This window comes from Patagioenas fasciata, chromosome 17 (genome assembly GCF_037038585.1).
Source record: "Patagioenas fasciata isolate bPatFas1 chromosome 17, bPatFas1.hap1, whole genome shotgun sequence".
Lineage (NCBI taxonomy): Eukaryota > Metazoa > Chordata > Aves > Columbiformes > Columbidae > Patagioenas > Patagioenas fasciata.
In genome coordinates this window covers 8,451,400-8,472,880 of record NC_092536.1, presented here as the reverse complement: position 1 = coordinate 8,472,880, position 21,481 = coordinate 8,451,400, and the positions used below count along the sequence as shown (strand labels likewise).

The 21,481-nt window shown below is 38.5% G+C and overlaps 2 protein-coding genes across 3 annotated transcripts in view; one reads left to right on the top strand and one right to left on the bottom strand.

The window, feature by feature from the left end:
* Window positions 1–21,481, top strand: part of PI4KA (phosphatidylinositol 4-kinase alpha) — a 55,989-nt gene that overhangs the window by 15,249 nt on the left and 19,259 nt on the right. For both annotated transcript variants that reach the window (XM_065851669.2, XM_065851668.2), the window contains exons 19-31: window positions 652–702; window positions 13,165–13,273; window positions 13,797–13,933; window positions 14,858–14,991; window positions 15,979–16,061; window positions 16,338–16,408; window positions 16,526–16,650; window positions 17,522–17,603; window positions 18,099–18,182; window positions 18,507–18,596; window positions 19,778–19,897; window positions 20,620–20,712; window positions 21,060–21,216. In XM_065851669.2, coding sequence (XP_065707741.1) covers window positions 652–702; window positions 13,165–13,273; window positions 13,797–13,933; window positions 14,858–14,991; window positions 15,979–16,061; window positions 16,338–16,408; window positions 16,526–16,650; window positions 17,522–17,603; window positions 18,099–18,182; window positions 18,507–18,596; window positions 19,778–19,897; window positions 20,620–20,712; window positions 21,060–21,216 — 1,336 coding nt within the window. The remainder of the gene's footprint in view (window positions 1–651; window positions 703–13,164; window positions 13,274–13,796; window positions 13,934–14,857; window positions 14,992–15,978; window positions 16,062–16,337; window positions 16,409–16,525; window positions 16,651–17,521; window positions 17,604–18,098; window positions 18,183–18,506; window positions 18,597–19,777; window positions 19,898–20,619; window positions 20,713–21,059; window positions 21,217–21,481) is intronic.
* Window positions 3,641–11,821, bottom strand: SERPIND1 (serpin family D member 1). The gene is made up of 5 exons (XM_065851714.2): window positions 11,715–11,821; window positions 9,600–10,471; window positions 5,637–5,910; window positions 4,540–4,684; window positions 3,641–4,145 (listed from the first exon to the last, which is right to left on the bottom strand). The coding sequence occupies exons 2-5, from the start codon at window positions 10,453–10,455 to the stop codon at window positions 3,954–3,956; spliced, it is 1,467 nt and encodes a 488-aa protein (XP_065707786.1). The 5' UTR covers window positions 10,456–10,471; window positions 11,715–11,821; the 3' UTR covers window positions 3,641–3,953.

Here is a 21,481-nt window from a genome sequence, read left to right as displayed (position 1 = left end):
ATGGGAGACAAGCTGCTGCACTGACTTAAAGCTGCCTGGAAAGGGAAACATGGATTTAACATGGATTTGAGCTAGGAGGCAGTGTTTCTTTATTATGAAGATACTGATAGCAGTTTTTATTATATATTTTTATTTTATTTATATATTAAAAATATAAATAATATTATACATAAGTATCTTTTATTTCCTTCAGAAATATTTAAGGGTCCATCTTGTTTTTGCTTTATCTTGGACGCTACAGGAAAGATAACTAAAATGTGTTTTAGTTGGGTCGTATCATTATTGCCTCATCTGAAGACTATTTGGCACTCTCTCTCCTCTTTCCTCCGCCTTCAGCTCAAGGTATAACACCTGACTTCCAAACACAGAAGACCCTGTGCTGGAGGGGGAAAAATTCCCTTCAATTTCTGAACTGAGGAGCCACCTGAAAATTTTTGTGGAAGGCTCTGGGATGTGCCCAGTGCTGTGGATTTCTGGGGTGCTCTCTTGGCCACCTCATGCACATCTTTTTGCAGGATACAGAGTGGTTATTGGGAATATGTTTTCATTTGCACAGACGGTAGGAATGTTTGATACTTAAAATCTGTCTTGTAGGAGGTATTTTAGAAATGCTTCTGTAGGTTAACTGATAGGTTCCTTTTTCTTTTCCAGGCCTCCAGCAGTGCAGGGAATCTGGGTGTGCTGATTCCTGTTATTGCTGTGGTGAGTATCCAATGGTTGGATTGTTGCAAACAATAAGTATTCTCGTATATATCAAATATCAACTCCATTCCATGGTCAAATGGTTTTATTAACAATTAGTGCAGAAGTAAGCATCCGAGAGAACTATAATAATGGAAAATAATATTTCTTGCTTTAAGAGGGAAGGAAACATTTGTTTAGTAATGACATACCTCTTAAAATAATAAATCTTTTGTGATTCAGGGTTAGGTTGTTGCTAGTCGTGAATTTGAGTTTCATGAGCTAAATAATACTACAGGGGATATTTTTTTGAATAGTGTTTGGCATGCAGTGTAATAAACAGTGTGTGTCTGTGGCCTGAGGAGGAAAAGTGAAAAACAAAGGTTAATAGAAACAGAGTTAAAAATAAATTTTAGTTTGGCAGCACTGTGAATTCTGCTTCTTAAAAGGAATAAAAAAGAGAGGAAGGGGAGGAAGTGTCCTGTGTCTTCTGAAACTAGATTTGGTTGTCATGCTGAAAGCATTTTAGGAAATGGGGAAGGGCACTGATGTCCAATCCAGACTCATTTATTTTGATGTATATCTGGTTTTGGTCTTGGGTGACAAGTTCTTTTGGGGGAAGTACTTTGTTTTGTTTTGTTTTTAAATGAAAGTACGACTACTAATTCAGCCAAAAATTGGTACACAACAATTTTAGATCTCTAACAGAAAATTGGGTACGTTCGCGCTGCGTTTCCAAGTCAGTAGGACTAGTTGCCCAACTGCTGTAGCTTTTAGAAAAACATCATGTCTAAAAGATCCCTAGACATAAACTTACTGGAGGACAAAGAGCATCATATGACTTTCTCCCCTCCTGAAGCTGAATTCTTCTGTGGAACTTTTCCTGCACAGCTGGTGTGACAAAAGGGGAAAATGTATTACATACCTGCGGTGAGCATGCCTACTTGTCACCTACTTGTAACCTACTTGTAACTTGCTCATACTGCACATCCATTAATGAGCAGAAAAAGAATTGGTCATGTCATACTCTGCTTTCACAAACCTCTTTACTGAAACTTTTCAAAGAGCTGAGCCTAAAATTAGCACTGATAAAGATCAAAGAGCTGTTCCCTTCCTTCCCCTGTCTCTCCCACCAGTTTCCAACACAAGCTCTTCCTGAATTCACCAGTGATCACAAGGGCCGGATCCTGGCTTTACAGAAATGTGTTTATAGATGTCTGGGATCGCTGTTATTTGATAGGTGCTCGGGTTTTTGCATGAACTACCTACTCCTGTGTGGAGGGAGATCTTCTAGTGGGTGGTGTTTTTCAGCCATCAGGAATGCCAACACTGATTTGGGTGAAAGCAAGATCATTCCTTGCATATTGAGATAAGATAAATGCTCTTTAGGGACTTAATGTAAGAGTTATGAAAATACTTTTCTGTTTCAAATTTTTATTGATCATATATTTGTTCTGAATAGCTGGTGAGAACTGCATTTTTTCTTAACCAATGTGACCTTTAAATGAAGTCAGATAGTGCCAGAATCTGAAACAAGAGTTAATGGTTACATTATAGTTGTTGAGGCAAATATTTGCCTTTCTTGCACAATGTATGAAGATCATGAGTTTTGAGTAGTAGCTGATTTGCTTCTCTGCTTGAGCTCTTTCCCTTGAATAATTCCTGTTACTTAGGTCTCGAAAACCCCGTATTTCAGATGCTCCAGCTCATTAAATCATTGATAAACTAATTAAATCTGGAGCATGATTATTTAATCTTTTGAATATGCTTTTCTTTTTGACTATAAATAAAACAATAGATATATATGAGTGTTAATATTTTCTGTCATGAACCTGACATATTGAGAATTGTCCCCCAGATGGTGGGCTTATAAGCAAGCACAATGTGAGACATGAATAGAGAAACATCTGGGCTTTCTATTCAATATCAGTTCTTCATCATCTGTCATCATCTAATACTGGTATTTTGCTGGCTGTCATATTAGAAAGCTTTGTGTAGGGGACACATACACAGCGTAGATGCAAAATTACAAATGGCAAAATGAAATCAATAAGTTAAACTTAATATTGGAAAGCATCTTTTTAAGAGAATTCATAATTCTTAAAGCAACTGTTGGTTTGTAGCTCAATTTTCGGATGTTTGCTAACATATGACAAATTTATAATATGAATATATTTAGATTGATACAATATTTGATGCTGCAACCAATAATAAAAATACGCTCACTGGATTGTGAGACACTTTTTTAAAGGTATGATGCAAAGGTATGTCTGTTGGCTTTAATAGCTGGAATGTAAGGTGGACCTCTGCTCTGTGTTCTAAGGAGGCAGAGTCCAGGTAAATTTTCTCTTCTTCAAATGTGAAACAGGCTTTGTACAGCATACATGTTGTTACCAAAACGATTCCAAAAGTCTTCATCTTAGTTTAAGGCTTGAAATGTTTTGTCCATTGAATCAAGCACGGAGAGTGTATTTGAATTCTTAACAAACGTGATTTTATAAATCACTTTTTGTGGAGAGGATTAAGTGATACTGAGCCAGTGAAAGGGCAATTTGGTGGCTGCTTTCACTAGAGAAGGTGTCCTAAGGATCTTTATGTATTTTACCTGATCGGCCTCTTTTTGATACCACTTGCACTGATGAAGGTCAGAGAACTGTATTGAAATTATACAAGTTAGGTTGGCAAAAAACAGTGGATCCCTTAGAATTTTGTTCCTCTGAGACATTTTTATCTCCTCTTATTTGGTGCACTAGTCCATAAGGTTTATTGTGTCTGTCTACTGAATGTTAAATGATACAAGCAAAAGAATGTAGACACCTACTTTTTTTTCCAAGATAGATTATATAAAATACCCAGGGGAGATTTAGGTTTCTAAGACTGGTCAGGTATTCAGGATTTCCTTATTCCTTTTTGTTGTAAATAGGCATCCTGGCACAAATTTAGAGCTAAACTTCAAGAATCCAGGTAGTCTAAATGTTTTATTGATTATGTTTTATACACTGAAGTAGAACACAAAGTGTAAGTTACTTTGTGATTTTTTTTTTTAATACACTTGTATCGATACATGGCACTAACCATTTTAAATTGTAGTCAAATTATCTACTGCTGTGAGTCCATTCATGTGAAACTACATGTAGATAACATATTTTCTTTTGATACCAGTGGCTTTTGTATTAGCTAATATGACAATAAAATTTCCTTTATGATACTGGTATATTAACATGTAATTATACAGCCCATGTATCACAGTGTGTTGGAGGTCTTCTCTGCTTTTAAGACTTGGCTGGGTTGACAACTCTACCCATGAACAGAAGGCAGCTGGTACGATGTTCATAGATCAGAAACAAAAAGGGACGGTCGACAATAAAGCGAATCTGAGTAGAAAGAGGCATGAACCCGACGTTGGTTATTGCCCCGGCCTCCGTGCCTTCCTCATTCACAGTTATTGTGCCTTGATGATTGAACTGTTCGAACAAACAGGGAAAGGAAAACAAACACAAAGAAGAAATTGAGGATCTCATAAGGACACTCAAGCGATGTGCTCACAGCCTTCCCTGCTCCGTGTCCTGCACCGGGCTCCCTGTGACACTCTGGCTGGCCCCTCCTCTGCAGCCGCCATCCTTTGGTTTTGGTTTGTGAATCAGCCTGTTCCTGACTGACCATGAGGCTTTTGGTGCCGCTGACATCTGATTAAACGTGCTCCTTGTTATCTGAATAGACAAGGACATGCAGAGAAACCCACATCCCTCCTAAGTCCCACAGGAAAGATGTTGAAAAATATTATTTTAGCTTACTGTGTTGCCATGCTTTCAGGTGATATAGTTTAATCAGAAAGGAAAAGAGGAGAGGAGTAAATACCCTGTCAATGGTGACTTTCTCGTCCGATATGCCAGAGTAGTCGCCTTTTTCATTGAACAGTTCTTCTATTCCCATGGATCTCAGGTAACCAATCAAGTTATAACTCTTCTCCAGCTTAAATTTAGGCAGAACCACTTCTCTTGTTCTAGTAAAAACAAAAATGAAAAATCAGTGAGGAGATACATATTTGCGTGACTCCTTTGCTTTACAGACCTGCTGTGGTTTGTGGTTTTTGCTGTCTTCAGCAAGCAGGACACAAATATGCAGGAGTATTCACTGTGCTTGTACTTTCAAATCTTGGGCATCATTAATTTTAAGATGTGCTTTAAAAAATTAATTCCTCTCCCAAAACTTCTAGTTAGTCAATTTAATATTTCACTTATGATGATTTACATTATTTATGTATATAAGATATTTGGCTTTGAGCAGTTTGGTACCTGGTTGGATATGCTGGTGATAAATGAAGTGTCAGGTTTTCTGGAGTACTAAATTGGAGATTTGTCACTTATTGTATACAGTAGAAATAGGTTGGCTTCCTGAATAGTACATCAAATCAACTCTTGATCTTTTTATGAAGCCTGAAGACAGATACCGCCCAGTCTGTCATCTTGCACAAGAGGGCCTGTATAATTTTATCTGTCCCGTGACTGTGACATCCATTGTTGGTTGCTGAATGTGCCTTTGCACAAGAGAGATGTGAAATGTATAATGCTGACAGTGAACACAGGCTGCTCTCCATAGAATCGAGATTATTCTGCACAAATAACACATTATTAGCGTACTCCTGGTTTTCCTCCTCACTGTAAACTTTACCAGTTAGAACTTTTTCTTTAAACTTGCAGCATTAAATACTTAATAGAAAGGGTTTTGGAACTCTGTTAGAATTTTCTATCTCAATCATCCTTGATTTCTTGATGGCATTTAAATTTTGAGAAATCACTGGTCCTGATTTTTGATTGAATAAATCCATCTTTGGGGGTGTTTAATGTTTTTTACCAAAATATCATATATTACCCTCTGTGCTCTTTACTCACCCTTGCCAATCTCATCAAGAAAATACATTAAGACTTTAACAAGATGTACTTTTCAGCAGATACCTGTTGGTCATGCTCCTCTGCCACTTCTCCACCACTTGAGGTGTTATCTGCTTCTCTAGGGCTTTCATGCCCGAGAGTTTGTGCGGCAGCACGATCAGCATGCTGATGTTCCCCACGAACGGGAGCTGGATCACGCCGCAGTCCAGCTCGGGGTCGGCGGCCGCCAGGAAGTTCCCTTTAGTCTGCATCATGGGAACCTTCATTGTCTGCTTCTCGTTCAATCGGAAGCTTCTCTTCGTTGTCATTTCCACTGGAAACTTATTCTCCCAAGTTCCTGTTAATGCAATGCAGGAGGCCGATAAACAAAACAAAACACCCAAAGATCCTTGTTTAATGAAATATTTGCATAATAGCAGTTTACATTAAGCTTTAATTTATGTGAATTGGGGATTACTGTAGGAGATAGTTCATTTCAGTTAAACCAAAATAAGACAACAAGTTTAAAGTGACTTTAAAACTCCTGGCTTTCTTTCTAACTTTTGTCTCATTTGAATGTTCTGAGTTATAAAAGCAGGTAAACACAAACTGTAGATGTGAAAGGGCCTCTTGTGTACTATTTTTTTCTACAAGGAACCTGGAAATTATGAAGTTCAAACAGATGCAGAATACTTGACAGGATTTGCACCAAGCAAAACCACTGGCACAGCTGTATTTTCTGAGATATCTGATACTTGAAACCAGACTGTTTCAGGCATCAGAAATGTCAAGCTAAGTAATGGCTGTTTTCATTTTGCATAAAAGATACTGTGCTGAAGGCATCACCTTGGCTTAGTCCATTCAAGCCACTCGACTTTGTGTTAAGACATCCTGAAGTGTTTGCCTGTCGACCTCTGAATTCCGTGCCCCAGTTTGGTGTGATTTCAGCCTGTCATCTAACACCTTTATGCCCAAAGAATACAACTCAACACATTTTGCACCCCAGAAGGCTTTGCCATCATGGTTTGAAGATTCTTTATGTACCCCAAATATTTATTGTCTGTGTAAAAGAGTATTCCTTTTTTAAAGTGGTGTTCCTATTGAACTCTTTTCAGAACTGAGGGTCTGGAAAAAACATTGTTTCCCTAATGGGCAAACAGAGCTAGAATTTTATAGTGGAAATAGTGTTACTGGTATTTCCTGTTAGAACTCTGGATTTTAGGTCACTGTTGGCAAGCAAGGGAGTGTGGCTGTAACTGTGTGGAGAGGCTACAAATTAAACCCTAATTGGTAACCTTTTTTTAAAAGGTTGCAAGTGGTTCTGAGATCCTTATATGAATTTGCCGCATTTATTGTGAAGTAACAAAAAAAGGCTGAAGTCCAACCTTCATTTTAATAGTTTCTTCATATGTTGGGCTGATGGGGAGCGGTTTGAGAGGTGATCAGACTGTGATTAGTGTTCTGAAGGGAATGGGATATAAACTGGATTGCGCTAATTCCAAGCAAATAGTTTCAGTTCTGAGAAAGCCCAACATCTGGCTGTTCCCCAGGGAGCAGAATTCACGGGCGCAGGACTCCGGCTGGCTAAAGACCTGGAGCTGCTGTGGGTCGGGGGAGCTCTGGCAGCACCGTCATCACCTGAGGAATGGGACACTTGTACCAGCTCTTCCTAGGAAAGGGAGGAGCTGGGGAACTCTTTTCTTCAATTCACTTTTGCAGATGTGTTTGTGCTGGGGTAAAACGCTGTTCTCCAGGAGGAGGCACATGGTCATCTGGGGTCAGCTGAAATCGCTTGGCACTTTGACTTTTGTGACTTTCTGTCTTGTATCGTCCCACCAAGGTGTCTCTTAGACCCATCGGTGGTGGCAGAAGTTGTCTCCTCTGATTGGCTTCTCTCTTGCGTTCCTGACTAGAATCTCACAGAAGCAATTTTGAGTCTGTCAAAATTTGTCAGTTATCAAAAGCTGCTGTGATCTACCATGGCGAAAATAACCAGCTCCTACTTCATAGGAAGCTCGTAACTAATTTTTCAGACCTCTGCAGAATGGAGGGCAGGTCTCAGTTGGAGATAGACCAGACACCTATACAAGATAAAACTTGCCTCTTACCAATGCGAATAGTTTCCAATAATTTTGTGATGGTATTTAATATAAAAGGAGCTTGAGACTTAATGGTGTTTGGCAAGTATCCCATTACTCAGTGTCTCTGTGTACCTGTGATTGCTCATAGGTTTCTCAGCTCTGAGGACTCAACAGTTTGTCTGCAATGACACAGACAGTGGAAATATTGTAAATAGAAAGACGTGGACAAAAATTAGCATATCTAGGACTGGTGGGGAAACTAGGAAACCAGGAACAGAACTTGCTTTTAAAAATGTCAGTTCCACTTAAAATGGAATTACCAGGAGACTGTCGCTGTAAGGTGAAAGAATGGGAGACAGCAATGTAGAGTTGATCTTTTTGGTTTTGAGGGTTAGAAATTGCAGCCCTTAGCAGGCAGCACCAAGGCAGTTTGGACATACAGGACTCCATGAGGAGAAGAAAAAGCCCAAAGTCTTTCTGATCTCAAGAGTTCCAGTACTAAAGCTGTGTAATTTTTGGCAGTGTTCTTGTTACTTTGATATAGCACAAGTATTTAATAATTTCAGAGTGAAACAAAAAGGTATTTTAAATTTGACCAAATTGTGAAAAAATTGTGTGTCTTCTTCACTTTGCATAATCCTTAGGATGGTGTCATGGACAATAAAACCTTGTGTTTCATATGATAAGATCATCAGAGATGTGCTTAGGATACAAATAAGTCCCTTTAGCATGGTATTTCAGAACAGGGAATTATTTAAATCTTATGCTAATGACTGCTTTGGATCTTGTAAAGAGATGAGTGGCATTATTCAAGGAAGTAATACCTTGCAAGTGGGAAGTGATAAACTTGTAGGAGTGGGGTTCTTTTAAGTTCCTACGATCAAATGCTGAGAAGGCAGGTGTAAGAGAGCCCTTGAGGATTTGTCTCCTGGAACCAGGAACATCATTGGGAAAAAGAAACCCCTTTATAAAGTATGGGAAGGATTATGCATACTTCCAAACGTTGTCATCCTTTTGTGCTAATCTGTATTTGCTTACCAGTGTTTTAAGTCACTTCAATCTGATTTTCATTTTAAACAGCATCAGATTTCTTTTTTGTCTTTAGTTCCCGTTTGGCAGCTCCCACCTCTTGCTCATTTAATACCATTTTAAAAGTTTGTGGAAAAATTAACCAGCTTTCAATGTAACGCAGATAATTAATGTTGAAAATCTCACCACAGAATCTTAGTTTAAATGTAAAAAAAGTGAAAATAAGGATTTATAATAAGAATATATTATACAGTCTTTACTTCAAGCCTCTTTAACTGTTCAGCCTATAGTGATACATGTAGGAGCCCGTATCAGCAGACAGTTCATGCTGAATTAACTGAAATATTGTAAGTAGTGAATGTGTTTGGTTTTACTTGTAGAAGAACACTGTTTTCGTTATTCTCTTCAGTCCCTTGTGTAGGCTTGTTGACAAGGATTGTGCTCTGATTATATAAAAAAATACGTACTTTAAGCTGAAATTCTTTATAGTCGTTCCTGTGAATCCTGAATACCCAGAAATGTTAAATGTTTTAACTGAAATCAGCCTGTACCGTTTCAATGAAGCCAATAACTTGAAGCAGGACTGAATGTGACTCATAACTTGCACGTGAACTAATACATCACCACCTGAGACCCCTACAAAGCTTATGCTTTCTGAGGCTCTTCTGCACTCCTGTCTTGGCTTTTAGTCTCACTTTTAGACTACGAGGTTATGGATGCAATAAACATTTGCTGTATTTCTACAAAACCCACTAACTCCAGGGTATGACTGGAACATCATTGTGCTACAGAAACATGCAAAAATGGGCTTCTTAACGGGGGATCAATAGACTTTTTTTGAACTGCAGACTGGATTTAAGTTCAGTCTGGGATTTCTAATGAAGTACGCAGTGAATTGCAAACTAAGAAATTGCTAAGACTGAAATAAGACTCTTACCTTTAAAGTAAAGACAATTAAGAATCATCATCAGCGTTGTAGGGTTTACATTCACAAGAGCTTCCTTTATTAATCCTTTGGTCAGCTTCAAGATGCGTTCGTTGGTTTTAGTTATGAAGTTAGGATCCGAAAAATCAGCTGGTTGGGCGTCAGCAAAGTAGTATGTTTTCATATTGTTTCTGAAATCGTTCAGAATAGAAAAGTCCTTCTGAATGTAAAGATCATTGACAGACCTCAGTGTATAACCAAAATTGCGCCTGAAGAGCCGATGAGTGAGTTTGCGGAAGAGATTATGGACAGTCATGAGCTCGTATTTGGTGCTGGCATTAATGAAGTCTTGAAAGCCAAGAGCAGATAAAACTTCCTGCTGAGTTTGACCCTTGAGACCCAGAGAAATCATAGCCATTGCCGTGGAGATGCCAACAGGAGCCATGAGAATGTTCTCTGAAGAGTTGGCTTTGTCTGCCACGCTGCGGTAAAGGTTGAAGCCAAAGTTTGCATTGAGGATATTGAGGCGCTGGATTCTCGTTTTGCCGTGGAATAGTTCAAGAATATTTCCTTGCTGAATTTCAGAAACCATGTATGGGCCAGCATCAATAATGTCGCTGTAGTCATCTTCACCCAGTATCTTGTCAAGATCTAGGTAGTCCTCTTCCTCCTCCTCTTCTGCAATCAGGTCGTTGGTGATAGTGTTTTCTCTGTGGAACTCCGGTGGTAAGTTGGGCATATTGTAGGTCCCATTTTCATGTGTCTGTGCATCTTTAAGGCTTTCAAAATGCTCAGTGAAGTCCTTGACTCCACAAAATGTGGATGTTATCATGAGAGCAAGGGCAAGCAATTGAAATAAGAACTTCATTCTGACAGGTCAAAACCTGGAAAACAACATGGTTGAGAGACCATAGAGTAATTGAATTTTAGTTATCTCTTCCCTAATTTTAGGTCCAGGCTGAATTCTGCCACAGCAGGAGGTCTCCGGTTACCCTGTTCAACAGCATTAAATTGGTGGAACAGAGATTAATTAGATGGATAGATCTGTTTTAGTGGTAATTGGTTTTACTTACATGATACCTCCAGCCTGCCAAAAATTGGTTGACCTCCTCCCATGGAAATTGTCATTATTGGCATATTTCAGCAGTATCAAACTCATTACCTGTGATGTGTGAGACTATTTATAAGCATGTAACATTTAAAATGTGTACTGACTGTGTTACTAGTGTGTGCTGAAAATATGACCAAGATAAATGTGAAGATTGGAGCTTGGTGGGAGGAGGAAGCAGGCATCCCCTCCAGGAGCATACCAGAGCTCTGAGGTGTACTGAAGAACTTGAAAAACACACATGCCGTAGCTACAACAAAAATGGGAGTTTTTATGGGAGTATTTTTTTGGAAGAGCAAAGCTGAAATTTCATGGAATAAAAGAGATCTAGGGATTTAGCAATAAACCTGGAGAAAGAGGTGCATTTGCACTAAATATCATTAATGGGACTGCACTGTTAAAACAAAATCTTGCTGCAATGTTCATTAGAATGATTTTTTTCAATTTAACAAAGAATCCAAAGAGCTGGTCTGTATAAGTAAAATATGTAGATATACCTGTACATCTCTGAAGAAAACCAGTGCTTGAAGGAAAATATTTTCAAACATGTTGTAGCAGGACTGAAGTAACTGAACTAACTTTAATTTTCTAAGCTCTTCACTTGAACTCATTAGCCTGAAATCCTAAAAGCATTGAAAGCGATTATCTCATACAAAAAATGAATTCTTTTGCAACAAGGAAGGATCCACAGAAGGTGCTTTTAAAATATTCTTTACACTGTGACTGAGTCAGTCTTTTTCTTACTGTTTCTCCCTAAATTCATGGCTTTTTTTCCCCGCCCCCAGAAGTCAGGCCCTTAGGGCTGAGATATTCCGTCCAGTAACCATTGATCAATGTTTTCTGCTTTTGGCATAGAAGAATTTGCTGTCTGTAGTTCCCAGCTTTACATTCTCGTCTTCACTAACACTCAGTTATTGCTTAGCTGTACTTACACAGGCAAAACATTCCCCCACTCTGCAATATATGTACGTCTTTAGTCAGAGCTCCCTGAAACAACAGCAGATGAAAATGAAGCTTACCTTTAAGCCACTGTATGGAAAGGATGTGTGGAATAGCTCAAGTAAGGGGAATGGCAGGGTTTAAATCTGAACTTTGACGCTAGTTTTTGTGTATCTCCCAAAGTAAACATTCTCTAAACCAAACACTGCTAAACTGACTTCGTCAGCCAAAATCCCTCCCTTGCCTGGTGATCTCTGCTGAATTGTATGTTGTTTGTTGAACTACTTTTATGGCTTTGCAGGTACTTGGTCACTTTTGCGGAAGATCTTTGAGCAAGAATTGATGTGTTTGTAAAGTTTCAAAGTCAAGCACCCACATAAACTTGACTGTTAATGACTAGTAAAAGCCACGTCGCTGCTGTTTTGTGCTGAATTACGGGGCACCTTATGGCAAATATGGTTGAGGCTGCTGTGGTTGTGATGGTCAGGCTGCTGCTGCTTCACTCAGTGTTATGTTGGAGCAAACATCTGTGTTGCACAAGCAGCTTTTTACCATAGTTCAATTCACCAGCTTAAACTCAGATTAATTTTACTATAATAGAGGGAATTGGGTTTGTTTTGGTGTTTCGTTTGTTTTTCTTTTGATTGAACAATCTGCCTCATTATGTACAAATATATCCAAAGTTGGCTTTATACAAGGTTTCGCTGAAGTTCTGTTGGCTTTCATACCTCGAGGGAGTCATTGTACAATTAGAGAAAATGTCTTCAAGTTAGATTAGAATCTGGCATTTTCTTAACAAAGTTTAGAGTAATACTGTAGTCAAACTGCAAAAAGTTTGTGGTTCTAACACTTTTTAGGATAACACACTATGATCTTTGTTATATAAATTCATAGAAAATTATGTATCATGTTTGCTGGGAGCATAAAGTGTGATTCTCTGGTGGTAGCAGCTGTTTGTGCAAAAAGTATCAGAGAATTTTAATAATGCTCTTTTACTCGCTTGTTTAGACGGTAAATTCTCCAGAACTGATGTCATTGTGTGCGTGGGTGCAAACAATAAAAGATCCCCAATTGGTGCCTCAATGTATTTCCACAAAGCTAATAAACAATAGCAACCAGAAGTATGTTTGACTATTATTTATTTGGGTTTGAGTTCCTTTGCACTGAAGCAAAGCTTCACGGCATTGTCTTCCAGACACTTTAAAGGGCTATGTGGTCTCTTCCTCTCTGCAGTGCACTAATATTAGGTGTTTCTCTTCAGAGGTTACTGTATCAGCATGGTATTATTCCTGTGTAAAACAAAGGAAATGATTACTTCAGGCGTCTCGAATGTTAGCCTGTAAGATATTCTAGCAACATCTCATTTTCTTCAGTGTAACAATAGCAATGTAATATTAGTTTTTGTAGATGACAAAGAATATTACTTTTGTAAATCATAATAAAGAAGTCATATGAGTTGATCCTATAGCATGGAATTAAGTTATTTTAACTCCCACCGTTTTCTGATATTCATTTTTATTTCTTCGATAGCTCACCAGACGCTTGCCACCCATCAAGGAGGCCAAGCCCAGGCTGCAAAAGCTCTTCCGTGACTTCTGGTTGTACTCAGTGCTGATGGGATTTGCGGTGGAAGGATCAGGTAGTGTAAATTCTGAGACAGCAACATTGCTCCTCATGTTTAAGCTCTTGGTGAGTGTAACTGTATGCAAACCATTCACAGTAGACTGAAGAAAAATTACAGGTATGAAGATGCTACAAAGCAAACAGCTTACGTGACAGTTCTCTGGTAGGATTTCTTTACGTCTTTGCTGTTTTGCTATGAGATGCAGCACAGTTCAACTTGAACTTAGGTTTTTTTCGTAAGTTAATAGACTTAGTTAAGTGTAAGTTTTGATAGCTAGGTTCTTGAAATGGAAGATCAGACACATGGGGAACAGTGGTAATCAGGTAGAAACTTCTTATCCAGTGAGAAACTTCACTTGGAATTACCTAAATGTGTTTATTATGTTTGGAACATGGATTACTTGTTTTGAGCACTTGTGCTTAAGTGCACAAACAATTGGCCCTAGGAAGTAGTGCAGAGCTTGATAATGGTGGCTAACTTAGTGCATCTTAATATTGTTTTTCTCCCTCATCCTGCCTTCTTTATACTTGTGCTCCAGGTCTGTGGCCAGAAGAATGGTATGAAGGTGTATGTGAAATTGCCACCAAGTCTCCATTACTCACATTTCCCAGCAAAGAACCACTTCGATCTGTTCTTCAGTACAACTCTGCCATGAAGAATGATACCGTGACTTCTGTGAGAATTAATTTCTTCTGTTATCTCCTCCCGTAATGTCTGTCAGTGATAAATGATGTGGTAACCTTGATATACTGAAATGGCACAATACCCCTTAACCTGCCTCCTATTAGTGAAGAACAGCTGTTGCACGCTACTCTTACGACAGCCGTGCGCATCAATGGCTTGGGTGTAGTTAATCTGTTGAGTGTTTGTACAGTGTTTAGGCTGGTAGCTACTCAGTTTTGATTAGGTGTAGAAACCAGGTCTATGTAGAGATGGAAGCCAATTAATAATTTTTCATCGATTTTGTATCAGACTGACAAAACTTGCACCAATTAAAAAAAATTGTCAGACTTTGGAAGGAAACAACACATTCAGTCTTTCAAAGAAGTATTAAGTGAGGTTTTTTTCCTTTTTATCCTCTGGCTTGGCACTGGTTTACTTCTCTCTGCCATTTGTTTGCAGGACAGATTCTACCTGAGGACTATTTGTGGTAGTGGTGTAAAGTGAATTGAAGAGTTTTAGCTTATGAAATGTCTTTGGCTCCCAAGTAATACAGAAATCTGCATTGTGCATGGATCTTTAGTTATGTGACATCAAAGAAATGCACAGCAGACCCATGAAATTTCAGAAACTGGACAGTATTGATATTACATGCATTTAGTGTAGAAATTGTGTTTCTTCATTGATATGACTGCATGGAAACAAGCAGTTATTTCAGCAGGGAGCTTGACTCCAGTATTTATTTCTGTTTAATTCTGTATTTGAAGGATTGTGACTTGCTGAGTCAGAGCAGGTTGCTCTTAGCCTGCAGACAGGAGCGTCCCAGCATACTGCTTGCAAAGCTAAAAAAGTAAACAGTAATAGCTGACAGCAAATGTTTTCAGAACACAGACTAATATAATACTCCCACTTCAGATAACTTCATGTATTTACCTCTAGGCTGAACTGAATGAATTGCGGAGTACCATAATAAATCTCTTGGATCCTCCTCCAGAAGTATCAGCATTGATCAATAAGTTGGACTTTGCCATGTCTACCTATCTCCTTTCTGTTTATCGCCTAGAGTATATGAGGTATATATATTCTTTTTTCACTGATGAATTGAAAAACAAAGTTATTAAAAACTCTGTATGTTCAGGTCAGAATTGCCAGACACTCAGAGAAATGAGAATCAGTATTTTGAGTCACATTAGCTCTATTGTTACAATTCCAAGACTGGGAATTCATCTGTGGAAAAATGCATTTAGGATAGATAGAAAGGATGGAGTGATATAGTAGGGCCCAAAAAATGGGGTCTCATCTGTATAGAACTGATAGAAGATTGGAAAAAGGGATTCTTCATAGGAATGTCTTCAAAGTGTAACGTATCCTCTGCACAGTCTTGGGCTTGAGCCTCTGAAGGACAGTGCAGACACTTGCTATTCTGCAAGATAGTGTAGGAGCTGAGAAATCTCTTTTGTAGTCTACTTTTTCTCCACCTCAGTATTATGTATTAGATTGTACTAATCAAACATGCTGAATTCACAGACTGTTTGTTTGTTTTTTCTTAAAAAAATGTCTTTATTACTGCTGTTCAAAGTAGTGTATGGCTGTAAGCTGAGGTGGAGGTCTAGCAGTGAGGAAAGTAGGAAAAAGCTTCTCCGTCACAGTTTTACTTTGACAATAACCGACAACAGGGACGACCGTTTCCAGAAACATCTTGGTGTATTTTAGAAACAGTTTTTAAACAAGTTGTATTTCCATCCTATGGAAATTCAACAAATGCGAAGCCTGTACAAATACCAAAGATTGTATCATGTTTATATGTTTGCGGTGATTATGTAAGTGTATCATTGTCAGGTTTCTCTCTCCTGAAATGTGACCCTCTCAGTGACAAACAGGCATTTTATGATCTGAATGTACTAGAGACTTTAAATTATCATGAAATGAGCAAAGACCATATGTGTGTGGTGTGTACAGTGATATTAAAGTACGTAGATTTGTGCTTAAGATGGTTAAAAAGAGAATGAAAACTAAAAAAACTTAAAGCAACCCAGCCCACAAAACTATTCTTTTCCTAGGGTATTACGTTCAACTGACCAAGATCGTTTCCAAGTCATGTTTTGCTATTTTGAGGATAAAGCAATTCAAAAAGACAAATCTGGTAAGATTACCTGTCTAGATTATCTTGCAACTTGAGTTACTAGGAAGTTACCTCCAGGCATGCAAAACTAAAACAAATAAAGCAACTATATAACAATATTAATCATGTTCACTAGATTGCTGTTGCTTTATTCTTGCCAAGAAGGCTGGTTTTGTTTTGAGACAGCTTGGTTCAGTGTTGGCTGAATAAACATAAACACTTTTTAACTGTTAAACAAGGGTTATAAAGTAAATGTAATCTCAATAATCAAACCTGTCACTTCTCTCAATTCCTCAGGCATGATGCAGTGTGTGATAGCTGTTGCTGATAAGGTGTTTGAAGCTTTCCTGACAATGATGGCTGATAAAGTAGGTTATGTGGAAACTAAAATTTTAAATTTGTATAAATGCTCTCATTTCAGTTTATGAAAGTGTACTTGTCTTTTTCCTTAAGAGCTTCATCCTTCTCTTTGGCATGCTTTTTAGCCTAAAACTAAGGAGAATGAAGAAGAGCTGGAGAGACACGCTCAGTTCCTGCTGGTGAATTTCAACCACATTCACAAGAGGATCAGGAGAGTTGCAGACAAATACTTATCTGGTCTGGTAGACAAGTGAGTATAGATTTCAGTTTCCCCTTCTCTTATGCAATCGATGACAACGGTGGATTTCTTGGCTGGTACTGCTGCCTTGAAAAATAACATTTAATAGCATTTTAAACCTGTGCTCTGAAACCCCTGCTTAAAATAACACAGAATCACAGAATGTTAGGGATTGGAAGGGACCTCGAAAGCTCATCCAGTCCAACTCCCCCGCCGGAGCAGGAACAGCCAGACGAGGTTACACAGGAAGGCATCCAGGCGGGTTTGAATGTCTCCAGAGAAGGAGCAACAGGGCAGGGGCTGTCACAGGTCTTCTCCCTCTGCCTGACAGGGCAAGGGTTTCATCACGTTTTGGGAGCTATCCCCCTGGAGCCTCTCTGAGTGGCACGCCAGGGAGTTACTCCACCAGTCGATTTCCTTTTCACACTCTCTGATGGTCCTCAGCATCTCAATCTCCTCCTTAAGCTTCGCAACCATGTAGAGCAGATTTTGCACCTGCTCACACCTCACCCAAAAAAAAGGCTTCTCTGTACCTTGAAGATTTCGCTTAACTGGGACCCGCCAAGCTGCCTCTGATCAGCTGATCTCAGGAACTGAGATCTGTGTCTGCTTAGTATTCCCGTGGATGGAGCAAAGCAAAGTGCCCGTGAAATAAATGCAGTTTCAATTCCTATGAAGTAGCTCTACTTGGCTGGCTCTTTGAGAGCTCTTGCCTCTGTACTGAGCTGGGCTGCTGTGAGGCATGGCGAGCTTTGGGACTTTGTCCAGTGTGAGCTTACCTGGTGGTGCCTATAGCTCTTTGAGCAGCTCTGTTTTTTGGTAAGATAATTTCCTTCCTCAGCTCTCCATGGTTATTGTATTTCTGAATCCTGTCTTGCTCTAGATTTCCTCACTTGCTGTGGAGTGGAACTGTGCTGAAGACTATGCTAGATATTCTGCAGACACTGTCACTGTCGCTTAGTGCAGTAAGTTCCATTTTTCAGTATTGCTATTAGGGAAATAAAATGTATATTTCCATTTTTTCTGTAATAGAACAGATTTTTTTGCTTTGTTTTGCATTTATTTGATACTTATTTGAGTTCTTAATTTGGTTTTGCTATGATCACTAAGATTCATTAAAACCTTAATTTTAAGTTCTGTGAAGTAAGGAGCGTGTTTGCACTGCTGTTTCATAGGTAGTAAAACTAGTGCTAGAGAGTTGTTGTCAAATGTGGTTCAGAAAGTCAAATTTAGCATCAAGAATAAACCACAGGATTACCCATTGCTGTTGAACTGTCTCATTTGAAATAAAAGTTTGGTGATTTTTTTTGGTTGTGTTTCTTAGAGCTGTTCAGATGGATTTTGAAAGTATTAGCACAAAGGTTTAGTAAATCAAATGTCTTGTTTGAGGAGAGTGCTACTTGTAGTGTTCAAATTAAGTGATGATGAATTTTATCTTATTGAGAATTGTTTTTGTTTAGGACATTCACAAGGACCAACCATACTATGACATTCCCGATGCTCCGTATAGAATAACTGTCCCTGACACACATGAAGCCAGAGAGGTAGGTGATCCTCCTCAATTTATCAAATAACAAAATAATGCCTGGGTTTTTTTATTTAATGCCAAGGAGATAAGTGAGCTACTCTGAATTGTCCTTGTCTTAAAGATACTTCCCTAGGTAAGGTTTTTCTAATACAATATGCCACCTGGTATTTCTGTTTTTACAAATCTTATTATTTTACTTGACTTGAAGTGTGACAGTTTTACTCTATAATGTTGCCACAACCTGCCTTGCTCCATATGTTACTTATTACACCATTAAAACTGGTGCCTCTTCTTAAATGTTCTGTGTTTTCCTGATTGTATTGATGCATTCTAATTCTAGAGTATAGTCAAGGATTTTGCTGCACGCTGTGGAATGATTCTGCAAGAAGCAATGAAATGGGCTCCCTCCGTTACAAAATCTCATCTACAGGTAATGAGCCTGCTTGTGTGAAAGAATTTGATCTGAGAATTAAATTGTGGGGTGATTTGGGTTTTGGTTTTTTTTCCTCAGGCTATCCAAGTATAATTTTGATTTTTTTTCTTTTACTCTGAGATTTTCTTTAAAGCATTGACAGAAAAATTAGAGTTTTTGATTTGGTGTAACTTTTGATGTAGTCCTAACCTGGGTATCTGTAAAATAACAGATTTGCAAACTGTTGATCGTCCTGGATTTACTTAAGAAGTCAGAATTTGGTGTAATAGAATCATCTGCCAAGCCAAGTTTGTTTAATGTTGGCACATTAGCTGAATATATCAGCAGGACTGAAATGGATGGTTAGGATGTAAAACTTGTCTTGTTTTCCTCTTTGGAGGAGGTTTTTTTTTCTGTCTTTGTGGTTTTTAAATACAGAGACACACTGCTAATATATGAGAAAGCTGTGAACTAGAGACTTTAATTTGAGCGTGGGTGTAGAAAACGCTCACATATGGCAGAGCTCGGTAGAAAGCAGTCACAAGACCAAAAGCAAAGATTACAGAAGACTCTTTATTATGTACTAATAAAATAAATAAAATATCTTTTATGTAAATAAAAAGTCTTATTATAGGAAAATGCAGGTCTCTGTTAATTCTTGGTGAGTAGTTGAAGAAACTCTGTAGTCCAGATTCTGTCTAGAGGTGCCTAACTTGATGCTGGTAACAGAATTTCTGGGGAGGCTCAAGATCTTGGGCACTGCAACTCTACCTGAAGCTCATATTTCCTTCCCTGAAAAAGAACTCAAGGGGTTCTATCCTTATGTAAAAGCATAACTAATTATATTCCCTTCTTCCATGGAGTCCAAAGCATTTCCTTTTGTAAGATTCTTTTAATGAAAATTGGTTGTTTTTAAGGCAGACCTCAGCCTTCAAGTATCTATCTTGATCACTTTATCTTTTGCAAAATGGAACGAGTCTTACTCTTTATATATTTAGGAGGATGTTCAGAATTTCTTATTGCCAGGGTATGAATGCCTAAAAGGAACTAGAGACAGTCTATTTATTGTCAGGTATGTGAGTTTCCTGGTAGTTTGTAATGATGCAACATTTGCTTACCAGTGACCTGTGTTGAAAAACACAGTAGTTTTCCAACAAACACATTTTTTTGTTTGGGTGTTTGGTTTCTTTGTTTGTCAGGAGTACCTAAACAAACATCAGAACTGGGTGTCAGGTTTGTCCCAGCACACAGGACTGGCCATGGCTACAGAAAGCGTTTTGCACTTCGCAGGCTACAACAGGCAGAACACCACTCTGGGCGTGAGTATTGGGCACAATTCTTGTTTGTTTGTGCGCCTGTGTAGCTGTCATATTCATTTTATAACGTTCAGTGTAGCCACATAATACAGATTTTCTAATTCACCTCTGTTATAGCACGTGAACATTTCTCAGATACCCTATTTCTTTCCATCGCTAACCAAAGTATCTTCCAATTACGTTTTTCTGTAAAATACAGAAAGGTAAGATGGTAACCAGCAAGGAAATAGAACCGTATCTAATGCTGTTTAAGAGTATTTTATGGTTGATTTTTAATTATTTGAAAGTAACATCTTTGTGTAAGGCTGAAATGAGCTGCTTTCTGGAGTAGTAACGTAGGTGAGTTTTGGGTGACACCTCTTTGCTCTGAGTTTGACGTAGCTTCACTCGAAACGTGCTTTTGCATTGAACATTTCATGCAGTTATACACAGTTTTTTACTGTTCATTTTTTCTCATTTGTGATTGAAATTTCTGATCTCTTGGAGAAGCACCCAGTATAACCTGTTGTATCATCAGCCAGCTTGGTTTTTAGCAGCAGCTTTGAAACATGTTCCTTATTTAATTTTTATTGGTCCTGGTACTGTTGTACCTAATAGTTCTGATACGGTTCTGATTATAAGCATAAGGAAAACTAAACTTAAAACATATGTGAAGGTATGAATAGAAAAAAAGACAAATGGTTGTATATGAACAGTATAAACACCTGTATGTGGTCTGGCCATAGGCGACCCAGCTAACTGAAAGACCTACTTGTGTGAAGAAGGACTACTCCAACTTCATGGCTTCTCTTAACTTGCGCAACCGCTACGCAGGAGAGGTAAGTACAGGGTTTCTCGTGCGTGTGGAGTGTCCAGGAGCTCTGGCACGGCTTTCCAGGGGGTGATGTCCCTTCCAGCCTGAGCTGTTGTATGGTTCTATGTTATTTTGAGTGCAGACTGTGAAGTTAAATTCCTTCAAGATGCAGGGTATAATTTTCTTATATTATTAAACAGATTGTTTTATTGTTGGCCTTCAGGAAGTTCTTAGATTGCAGGTAAAGCTGAAGATTTAGCAAAGTAGTAACAAAAGATGTCTCTGTGGAGTTCCTTAATCAGCATGTGACCAATACCAAACTAGATTCCTAAAAATACTGTTCTGTCTTTAAAAACCCATTATGTTTTACAGGTTTCTGGAATGATTCAGTTCTCAAATGCTACAGGACGAACATCTGACCTGAATAAACTGATGGTCAAGGAGCTTAATGATGCTCTTGAATTAGGCCATGCTGAATTCTATACCCAGGCCATGTTTAAGCTGACTGCACTGCTAATAAGCAGCAAAGGTAATGAAAAACAGATGGAATTCTGCTTTCTGGCTGTGAACGTCAGGAGTAGTAAACTACAAAAACTCTGTACAAACTCAGCACACTGTAACATGAAGCAAAACTGTGTTTTGATTTTTTTTCAATTAGTCTTATATTGGGGAAAAGCCTTCTTAAAGTAGAAGCTATTTATTAGGAATTGATTATTACATACTGTGCACACCAAGTTCATGCTGATGTGAAAAGCATTTATTTATTCTGTACAAGAAATCTGAGTTGAGTGTTT